Here is an 11,672-nt window from a genome sequence, read left to right as displayed (position 1 = left end):
CTGTCCGGGCCTGCCGGCAGGCTCGACACCTCCCGGCCCCGCTCGCTCCCTGCCCGGCCCAGCAGCGCGGCCCTCCCGCCGCCGCTTCCACTCCTGCGCACTGGGCGCGCCCCCCGGGCCGTCCGCGGCCAGGGGCGGGCGGGGGAGCCGCCAATTGCGGCCCCGCAGGGAGCGGCTGTGGTGGGGTCGCCGCAACGCTCGCAGGGCAGGATGGAAGCGGAGGGCCGGGTATCGGGGCCACCGCTCCCCGCCGGCGGGGAAGGGCCCGGGACCGACTCGCATCTCGCTGCGGGTGCCCTCGGCACGGCCCGGGGGCCGCTGCTCGCCGCCGCCGACGTGCTGGCGCTGGACGATGAGGAAGACGACTTGGAGGTGTTCAGCAAGGTACGGCAGCGCCCTCCGCGCCGAGGGCGGCCGGGCCGGCTCGCTGGTACTTTGCCCCAGCGGGCGCCGGGCGGGACGCGACGGGACGGGACGGGAGGGCTCCGCCCCGGGCGGCGATCGCGGCCTCTGCCCGCCCGGCCTTCGCACGCACGCTGCTCCCGGTGCTCCCGGGGCTGGTGACGGGCCGGGCTGCCCCGGGGCGCGGCGCTGATGGGGGCAGCGCTCGGCGGTGCCCGCACTCCCGGGTGGTTTCTCGGGCACGAAACGCGGAGTTGCTGCTTCGGACCAGCACTGGGAGTCATGACTGCGCTTACCTTAAACGTGCCATCTAATCTGGGTTCGCTGTACCCTTATCATCACTTACGTTCGTCAGGTGCCACATGTGTATCTGTAAATTAAATAAACAGCCGTTTTTAGTAATTGCAGTTGTGTTTGAATGTTTCCAAGTTTCAGTTTTCTTCTAAAGATGAGGTCTCACACCTTCACATAGGAGATTTGAGAAGATAACATCTGAATTTTGATGAACGGAATAAAATGAACATAACTGTCAATGTAGCAGGGTCCACGTTCAGAGAGCATACAGCCAGGTGCACGCATGCCAATCTGGCTGATAGTGCTGGTTTTAATTAAACAAGTGAGGTTTCCATGTATATTGTTTCTCATTAAGTACCGATTTAGTACAGGTTAAGAGAAGACTTATGTCTTGTCTCCTCAGTAGTTAAAGAAGATGGCATGTCATGGATCTATTTGCCTTAACAAGGCAGCATCTAAAATACAAGTGCATACAGAGAGCTAGGGTGGAAAAAATAGATATGGGGCTAGGGTGTCATCCACCATCTGAGACTTGTGAACTGCTGTGACAGGATGTGTGCCATGGGAGAGAAATAGCAGTTACATTTCTGATTCGAAAAAGTGACAGTGTATTTCTATTCAGTAGGACAGATTGTCCTAGGGAGTAAATGTGTGGTTTTTATATTTCTGTAGGTGAGAAACACTGTTGTGGTATGCATGAATACAACTATTGGAACAGACTTCCTTCTTAGGAGTTATGTATTTAAATTCTGACTGTAATAGAATTCTTGAAACTCACAGCTTTTAATGCCAGAAGGGACTCTTCAGTGCTTTAATAGTCTGTAACGTGCAAGAGATTAGGCTAAATTTCACCAAGTTACATGTATTTTTCTGAAGCATAACTAGGGTTGAGCTGAATTATATTTTCTTGGAAAGCACCAGTCCTGATTTGACATAAAAAGATTAATGATTCACTGAACTTGCATGCAAAAGCAGTGCTAAAATATTATTCTAGTTGTTTATGCTCACTTTGCATCCATTTCCTTTTGTGAGTGAAGTTCAGGCATTTCTGCATGAACATACCTGCTTGCCAACACAGTGTGTTGATGCTTATGCTGCTTGCTTATTAAGAGCAATTCTCCTTTGGAATAAAAAAATGAAATCAAGTGGAGTTGACACAAGTTACTGCTGCTTTATTGGAAATATTGAGATCTTTAAATTTCTACCTGGATTCGTGCCAACGATGACATATACAAAATCTTAACTACATATATTAATGCATGCTATGTGATAAGTTATTAATGCAAACAATAAAATTTGTCATGTTATATGAAAATACAGCTTTCCTTCCAAAGCTTGGATACCTGCATGTAGTAGTTGTATATGTCAACCAGAAATTAATGGTTTGTTTTCAAGTGCAATTTGAGATCTGATCTTTTGAGCTGATGAAAATCTGTGAGGTTGGTTGGGCTTTACATGCTATTTATTCATGTTCCATATATTCAAAGGACTCTGACAGGCTAAATGTAGCTTACAACTAAGTGTTGTAAAAGCAATTTTTCCATAACATACTGTTCCAGGAGTACCTTGTTTTAAATTGCATCTTAATGGGGTTCCTCATGCAGTGTCTGCAAGGCAGTGGTGTAGCCTTTGCAGGCCAAGCGGGACGGCAGCAGCCATGCAGAGCTCGCTGCCTGCCACTCCTGTCAGCTTCATCTTTCTCAGTCTAGGCAGTGGAATGTGCCAGCTAACAAAATGGTGAAAAATGAGTTTCTTAAAAATTGTCAACCTCAATACCCCAAGTTATTACTCAGAATATAAATGCTGGGTTTTTATTTTATGAAAACCCCTAGATGTTTAACGTGATAGTGTTATAAACCATTGACCTGGTATCCTCTGACATATCTCAAATATTACAGACCAGCATCTTCAGCAGCTCTGATAAAGCATTTAATGATGTGACATGCATTTCACTTTTTATCCTAGTTTTCACTGCCACTGAAAAAGTTCTGAATTCTTTTCAGCACAGACAAATTCTAGGAGCTGAGTTATGAGTCACACAGATGGAATGTTTTCAACCTGCTTTCCTCCCTTGGCTTCTAAGTATAGAGTACTGCCTGCATCACAAATACCCATTCAGTTGTCTTTTGCATTCCTTGATAACTGATATGTAGCATTGACAAAGCTGTCAGCAATTTGGTTAATACTTAAAATCTTTAGCACCTCTGCTTTCAAACTCTGTTTCACAGTGTTTGTCTGCATTTCATAATTGCAGAAAACTTAATGGTATTTCTGAAGAACATGTATATGCCACTTCAGAATTGCATAGGTACTAATTTTTCTTCAAAATTTTTCTTCAAATTCATCAAGGATTTGAGACAGAATAGTGCCTTGGCCAAAAAATGCACTTATAAATCAGTCTTCCTGAATCTCTTTGCTCTTTGAAGAATGCTCCAACAACCAAGCTATTCACTTACAAGACAAACCCCGCCCCATGTCCTTTTTCTCAAGACTTGGATCCTGGCTTCAGATCATTGCAAGCTCAAGATCCTTGCTGGGATGGATGGATGGATGGATGGATGGATGGATGGATGGATGGATGGATGGATGGATGGACGGATGGATGGAGCACAGAGGTGACCTTGGGTCAAGGACCTATGCCGTGGGAGAGAGCATTGTTTGTACAAACCCCCAGGCTTTGTGTCGTCTCTGGACATCTGCAGTCTCACCTGTGTGCATAGCTTGTTTTGAGGCTGCTCCAGCTGTAGGAGTGTTTTCTTCCCTTACGTATTTTGGAGTGTTGCTGACCAGTTGCAGTGAAATGTGAGACTGAGATAGGGTAACTGCAAGTGTTAGAGAAAGAAGACCCAGAAAAAGGGCTCATGCTGCGAGGAGCTAATTGATTTTCTATTGCTTTGGTCTCTTGGCCAGTAAATCAGAAGGTATGAACCTGTTTGTGGACTGGCACACACAGCTCTGCCAACTGCTCTGTCAGGAGGAAGGGGCTTGGAAAGAGAAGGGGTACTGCAGGTAGGTGGGGATGGGGGAGATGTGGGAAAGGACACAACTTTCTGGGACAGAGCCTTCATGCTCTTTGCATGGAAAAAGGTTACACAACCCAAGAGCTAGAATTGTCTGTTTTTCCTGTGCTACAAAACTCCTGCCCTCATCTGTATGCACACAAAAACATAGTTCCAACAACAAAATTATAGCTGTATAGAAAAATTATCATTTTTTTACTGTGTTTCTGTGATGACATCAGACTTAGATCACACGAATCTCAAGAATTACTGAGAGTTAACCTGAACTATCATGAGGATAAAGATACAGATGCTTGTTTGAACTCACGTGTATACATTCATGTGCACGTGAATATTGCACTTATTAAACTGTATTAAACAAAACCAAGACTTGCTTATTCTGTGGATTTTTATTGCCCATATTTTGTTTCTCCAACTATATATTCATAAGCCCTTTCACATAACCATATACTTTCAGACACCTGCATGAATAGAACAACTTTAGGAGCAGCCTAGAAGAAGGAATAAAACATTAAGATATTAATGCCCCATGGAAAATGAAAAAATATGAAACACATTTACCTTGATCCAATTTAGGCCTTGCAGAGTCATTGTTCCTCAAATTATATGACCATTCAAGTCCTTTACATGCTCACATGCATTTTTCTTTCCCTGGAAATTTCCCATTGCATCAGCACTTTGAATTGCATGGGCTGCTCTGAGCTAGCAGTCCTCATTCTTCACCTAGAGCATAGACAGCCAGTGCTAGTGGGCTCTAGGAACAGCTCTGTTTGTTTTGCATGACTCAGGGTAGTGCTGGCTGTATAGAAATCGTGTAGAAACACTGAGTAAAAGTAATATGACTGACAGGTGTACAAGGAAGTGCTGTGTAATATTTAAAGTGTTGTCTTTAGTCTTGTTTGTTGCTTTTGTCTCCCTGTTCAAAGAACTGCATGTAAGTGATGGGAGGGGAACTGGTACATAAGCACTTTCTGGGCATATTCTGGTCATTCCTGGTATGAATGTCTCTTCCATATTTGTGGGAGCACATTGATAATCCAAAGATAAAGAACAAGATAAGGTGTTTCTTTCCAGAGAGTTTTGATCCAGTTGAATTCAAAGGCAAAAAGCAACTCTCATGCAGCTCAGCAGCACTACAGTGGAGCTCTCTTCATTCCTGTGAGATCAGCCTTGGGATGATGCTGTGACTCCAGTGTGGACTCACACTTTTCCAGTCCTTCCATTTGAGCAGTTTGCTCTTTAATTGCATCCCTGTTCTCCTTTGCCCACAGTTAAAAAGGCACTCAAGAGGGCAACTCCTTGCCACTCACGGTTAGTGTAGTCTAACTACTCTTCTAGAAAACTTCTAGAAAATAGATTAATTTTGAAGTTTGCTATGAAAATAATTCTTTGCATTGCATATATTTAAAAAGCCACATAAAGTATTTGATATTTAAAATATAATTATTTATTTCAATTTTTCTATTATCTCTAATGATTTATTCATTTGTTACGCTCTTTCATTAAGTTAGTTAATTCAATTTATTTTTACGGTAACTGTATCCTTCCAGATTGTGGATTAATAGATCTCATGCAGACTTGTGTCTAAGGAATAAAATGAGATTTCTTGCCTGTTTCCAATTTCCACCTTATTCCTCAGCAGTTGAGTGAGCACCATTGAATGCACTAACAGAAGCAGCTGCTATGGGGACATATTCTTACTGAGTTGTGTGGAAGTGATCAGTGGTATCAAAAAGAGGTTTTTTACTTCAGCAAAACAGTGGTTTGATTTTGTTTTTATAAATAAAGAAGCAGCAAAAAAGTGGCTTGACTTATTTTTTAGAAATTAAACAGCAAATTTTTACTGAATCTTTACTTACTGTTTTCCTTAAAACAAAAACACTATTAATTTATGTACCCCTAATTGTTTTCCATCTCAAATTTTATTTTAAAATAAACTCAAACTGAAATATCTAATTCCATTAAAAAATCTGATTTGGATTTTGCCTTGTTTTTTTTGAATAATCTTTTTTTTATCCATCCTGTTCAGGTAATTAGAGATAATTCAAACACCCTAAGTCCTCAGTAACTCGCTTCTAACAATTTTAATAAAACCAGTAAATACCCTACACAGTTAATGGCTGCTTGGTTCATAGCCAATTTTAATATTCATAAGCAAGTTCTCTTTCTAGCTATGCATAACATTCTTCTCAAACAGGTAGTGTTTTGTTCTTTCATCCATTTTAGAATAAATCTCATTTCTTACATCCTCACCAAAGCAAATACTGAAAAGGATAATAGATTTGCTATGTACTACATAATTCTTCCATCTGCTCCCAATTTTATCTGCCCTGTCAGATTATTTTAAAGCTTGCCATTGGAGACGTGTTTGTATACAAAGATTATTAATGTGGATCTTCTCATATCTTACCTGTAGGATACATCTCTGACTGAGGTAAACTCATTCAGTCCTTCAGTGCCAATATCCCCCTCATCAATGATAAACCAGTATAAATTTGAAGATGGGCCAGAATTAAGAGATCTCTTCATTACAGTTGATGATCCTGAAAGCCACATTACAGCCATTGAAACATTTATTACATACAGAGTAGTCACAAAGGTAAGTATCTATTCATGGTTTAATGGCTTACTTGGATAACAATTGGCATTTTCACTCTTCTTGCACACAATTCTCTGGCATATTACTTAATCTAAACTTTAATTTTGCCATGAGTTATAGACGACTTAAGCTGCATGAAACTGTGCTATATACTAGAAAAAAAATCAGTGTGAGTCTGCATACACACGTACTTAGATTTTTTATGTTGAGAAAATAGTTAATAGTTCTTCAGTGAGCAAATGAGTGCCGTGAGGCAATAATGTTTTCTGCTGCGATCTTCAGCAGGAACAGGAAACGGCCAAAGGACTGATCCACTTTGAAGACACTACATTAGCACAAGTATTGATGACTTTGGATCACTTACAGGCTACCAGTCTCATGTCTTGCATAAACATTACCCCCTACAGTCTTCAAATTCCATTGTTTCCTAGTTGCAGTGTCTATTAGCATGTGGATGTTTGCTTCCCATGTACAGTTGCTTGTGATTTCTGGGGAAACTGCCACAATTCTCTAATGAAAAAGTAGTATTAGGAAACAATTAAGTGCATTTTTAGTTGTCCTAAATGCAAGTTATTTACAGGAAATCAGGAAGAAAGTCGGCTTTGTGAGACTAGCCAGGTCTTCTGATACTACCAGTAAATATTCTGCAGGCTCCATTTTTGAGAATTGCACTGTTACTTTATTTTACTTCGAGTTCTTTTTAAAAGATTCATTTAAAAGCAGATTTTCAAATGGGCATTATCTATCTTTAAATAAGAGAAGACATCAATTCCTCCTAAAATATTTAATGAGTAGGAAGAGAGCTATCTTTGTTAGGTTGCTAGCAATAATTTTCACTTTATGCCCGTTTCTGTAGACGAGAGAACATTTTTTCTTCAGGCAAGTATGAGAGGGCTGTAAGGTGGATTGCTTTTGCTTTTTTTATCTCTTCTTTCTTATCATATTTAATTTGGAGTGCTGGTTGTTGATGATAAAGTAATAGCATTCCTCCCACATACCTTGAAAAATTTTTATTCAACCCTCAAAAATGTTTAGATTACAAAAGCATGTTTTGAGGTTTTTAGAATTTCCTTGCATCGCATTATAAATCTCTGTGCAACAATGAATGCTAAATAGCACAAATTAATGAAAACATGGGCTCTTTGTGGCTTGCCTCCAGAAGACAGAGCAGTGGTAAAATAAATCTCACGGTCTGACAATTTTGTAATCTGTAATAAGCATTTTTTGTAGGCATTAAAGGTTTGTTGGCAAGTTCTAACAGGGGGCTACAAAACTGGAATCGATGATGGGCTGCAGAATCCATTAAGCAGTGCAGGAAGTGTTATTGCTGTGATATGCTGAAGTTTCCCTGTTTTGAATATGAGGATTATTGAGTAATGTCACCAGGTCCCAAGGACGTGTGTCAGCTCTCTGGGCTTTGTTCAGAGTGCTGAAAAACAGACCTTCCTCACTTGTAGATTACTAATCACTTTAAAATAAGTGCTCTAAAAGGACTGAACATAACTGTGATTGCTGAAAGAAAAATGCCACTAAAGTAATTATTGCAATAATTCGGAAACATTGCAGTGAGATAATCATTATACTTCACTGCACAAACTGCAGCTTTGTACTCACTTGTTTTTTATTTTCCCAATAGAACTTTGATGTCTTGCTGAAATAGGATGTGTTAACTCTTCAAGGAGTTGATCATTGTTCTTTAAAATAACAGCAAGCCAGTAACAGGGACCAAATAGAATGTATGCATGCCCTCAGGTACTCAGTTTTCTCCAAAATTTAAAACTTTTTTTTCTGGTATTCTAACCTAAGCCTGTTTTTTCTGCTTTTGATTTTCAGACAACCCGTGGTGAATTTGACTCCAGTGAATATGAAGTTCGAAGGAGATATCAGGATTTCCATTGGTTGAAGAGCAAACTTGAAGAAGCACATCCAACACTGATTATTCCTGTTTGTTTGCTAAAACTTAAGTTATTTTTATTTTTTTATAAGGTGGTTCCAGTTTTATTCAGAGATGTTTGAGGTCTTTGTTCAGCTTCTGAATTTTCACAAATATTAAGCCAACCTATTTTCCTTAGCTTTATATGTATGTGACAAAAATCACATAAAGGTATTTTTTAGGTTTTTAATTGTGGCATTTGCAATAATTTATGTCCTTTCTTAGTTGTACTTGTGTTCTTCTGCACTCTATATTACAAGAAAAATGGTATATCTTAGTTGAATATAACTTTACATAGCTTTTGGGTTATTGCATAGTGGGTTTTACAGGGTATACCTATGGTTTTTAGTAAGCAGAAGAACTATTGTAATACTCCAAATATTATTGAAATTATACGATATATTTCTTCTTTTTTTCCTTAGCCATTGCCTGAGAAATTCATAATGAAGGGAATGGTAGAACGATTTAGTGACGATTTCATTGAGACTCGAAGAAAAGCTTTACATAAATTTTTGAACCGTATTGCTGATCATCCAACTTTAACTTTCAATGAGGACTTCAAAATTTTTCTTACTGCACAAGCCTGGGTAAAATGCCTTTTTTTTTTTACTTTCAGTTATGTGAAACCACATGTTGTGTTAGTAGGTTATATGGGGAGTCTCCCTGGTTCAGTACTTAGTAGTGTCATCCCATGGCTTGGTACAGAAGTGGCAGAAGCAGGCAAGGGTTTGTGGAATATTCATAAACTGAGATAACCTTTTCTTCTGTGGTTCTGGTAATCATGCACATGACCATAAATATTGCTGTGCCTTCCAAAGTTGGTTTTGTTGCTGCATTTTGGATTTTTGTGGCAAATTCATGGTATTTCAGCTCTGCATGTTTTTTGGTACACTTATAAGTTTCCAAGATTATGAGGAAAACAATGGTTTTAATTAATTTTTTTTGTATGGCACTGTCTTTTTTTTAAGTTTTAGTAATCTCATAAAAGAAAAATATAGATTTTACTTGTTGCATTGATGTAAAATGTGTCCAGTTGCAAACTGGAGTTTCGTACTCAGAAAAGCCTTCCTATGAATTTCAGCAATGGGTATTCTAGCAAGATATAAAATGAGTTTAAAAAAATAGATTGATTCCTTCCTCCAGTAGGAGCATTGTCTGCTTTTCTCAAAGACTTATTTCTGCAATCATTACCTCTGCTTTCCTCTTCATAAAGTTAAATTGCAAACTAGGTAACTCACCCTGAGGAGTGAAGGGGTGAACGTTCTCTGCCATCTTCAGCCATTCTTGTGACACCATCATGCCTGTGTTCACTCAGGAAGGTCTAGCTAATAAATGCACAAGACAGCAATGGTTCTGACACTGTTCTAATAATAAAATTTATACACTAAAAAGACAGAGGTTTATATATGTATTTTTGTTAAAAAAACCCCACTTTATTTATTATTTTCAGAGAATTCACAAAAATACCTGGAAGTAAAGAGATCTTATTCTGTCTTTAGGAACTCTCCTCACACAAGAAGCAGGGTCCTGGTTTGCTGAGCAGGATGGGACAGACTGTCAGAGCGGTAGCGTCCTCAGTAAGAGGAGCAGTTAAAAATCGTCCTGAAATGTTTACAGAAATGAACAATTACATGGAAACATTTAGTCAGAAAATAAACTTACTAGATAAAATAGCTCATAGGATTTACAAGGAAGAAAGGGGTAAGTAGAAAACACGTATCAGTTTTATTGATGTAAGAAATTAAAAAAGAAATCAGTTTTCACTATGGCAGGCAAAATGCTCTTTCCAGCAACAAAGGAAAAAGGGAGATTTTTATGTTGTGTTTTTCTTTCTGGTCATGTTCTTGACAGACCTTCAAGTTTGAATAATTTTTTAATAGGAAGAGTTTTAACATGTCATTCAGCTACTTAAAAGCAACTTAGAAAAATATTTTAACATGTGCTTTTTGGAAAGCTGCATGACCTTTGGTTTTTAACTTTCAAGGGAATGTACTTCTGTGCAATCTCATAGTGACAAGACTGTCTTGATTCCAGGTCTCTAAACTTCTCTTTGTTTAGTTTATTTCTGTACCTTTTTTTCTGTTGAAAAAATAGATTTTAATTTTTTAATAGCTGTACTGTTGGCCATAATTTTTGTCACAGTAAGCTGTGCCTAGTAGAGTTTTCTCAAGAAGGATGGCTTAAACTGAATTTTTTCCTTAAGAGCAGTTCACACATCTAGTTGGAAAGCTAAGTATCCTGAGATACTGAGATGATCCTGATCTCAGACTATGCCTGTTGAGTAGAATTTCCAGTGGGCAGCACTTGAAGTATTTACTTATCTATAAAATATAATTTGAAGAGCTGCACTGTGTTAATAACCAAGTCCTTGAGCTTTCTTGTGCAGTACCAGCTCTCGGTGTGTCCTCACCAAACTGAAAGGGTGTTTCAAAAGAAAAATGCATGTCAGTGAAAAGAGCTGCTATTGATATTGTTCCCTCCAGTGAAAATGGTTGTCTGAGGTCTGTAAGCTCAAAGTATCAGTGCCAAAATATTTCTTGGAAAAGCTTAAGAATTTTGACATGCTCCCAAATGTTGTAGGTTATAACTTCTTTCTGGATTTTCCAAGCAACACTTGGCAGAACACTTGTGTGCAAGGCCATGCTGTTGTGGATAGGAATTGTTGATAGCTGTGATGCAGAGAACATTCCTGCTTGCACTACCTTAACGTGGGGTTACTGATTATATATTCCGTAAAGGATTTGCTTTTTGTCCAAATAATCTCAAAGTAAACATTGCATTCTTTATGTCACATGACTGCTTTCATCTTTCTTAGGACATTTATTCATTATCAATTTAGTAGTGACAAAATTTCATTTTCAATTCACTACCAGTGTGTTCAAAGTGTCCTCCTGTGAACTGCAGCCCTGCCCATGTTTAACCCTGCCAAATATCACAGTGATTTGTGGGCCTTCTCTCTGCTTATGGATTATCACTTGTCTAGAAACATAAGAGAAGTAATTAATAGAATATCCCTGTATTTAAATTAATAATAACTACTGAAGGAGATACCTGCCAAGCAGGAGTGAACTTCAGTGTTTCTTCTGAAGCTTTTGGGACATAACAAAGCTTCTAGTTTTAATAACTGAGACTGTTTTTGGACCATTACTGTATACCAAGAAGCAGAGGAATTCAGGGCAGTAGAAGTCAGCAAGTGAGACCAACTGCTGTGGCTCCTATTGCTCTGTATGAAGACAGTGTGAAATAATGCAGGTCACTGGTGTCTGAATACAGCTCTTCAGGTCTACCTCAGTATGTGTGGTGTTGTGAAATGTCTGGGGCATTTTTGCTGATAGATTTCTCTGAGCTACTTAATTAGAATGCATTAATTGATTAGTTTATTCATAAACAGTGAACCGCAGTTTACTTATCTGGGCCATTTGAG

The 11,672-nt window shown here is 39.1% G+C and overlaps 1 protein-coding gene across 1 annotated transcript in view; it reads left to right on the top strand.

Moving 5' to 3' along the window:
- Positions 1-210: 210 nt before the first annotated feature.
- The window catches only part of SNX7 (sorting nexin 7), a 28,680-nt gene continuing 17,218 nt past the window's right edge, over positions 211-11,672 (top strand). The window contains exons 1-5 of the mRNA XM_062497421.1: positions 211-384; positions 6,133-6,315; positions 8,149-8,259; positions 8,671-8,835; positions 9,748-9,949. Of these exons, the coding sequence (XP_062353405.1) occupies positions 211-384; positions 6,133-6,315; positions 8,149-8,259; positions 8,671-8,835; positions 9,748-9,949 (835 nt within the window). The remainder of the gene's footprint in view (positions 385-6,132; positions 6,316-8,148; positions 8,260-8,670; positions 8,836-9,747; positions 9,950-11,672) is intronic.

The sequence above is a fragment of the Cinclus cinclus genome, chromosome 8 (assembly GCF_963662255.1).
Source record: "Cinclus cinclus chromosome 8, bCinCin1.1, whole genome shotgun sequence".
Taxonomy (NCBI): Eukaryota; Metazoa; Chordata; class Aves; order Passeriformes; family Cinclidae; genus Cinclus; species Cinclus cinclus.
The sequence above is the reverse complement of the archived record's forward strand: the minus strand, read 5'-3'. Positions and strand labels throughout refer to the sequence as shown.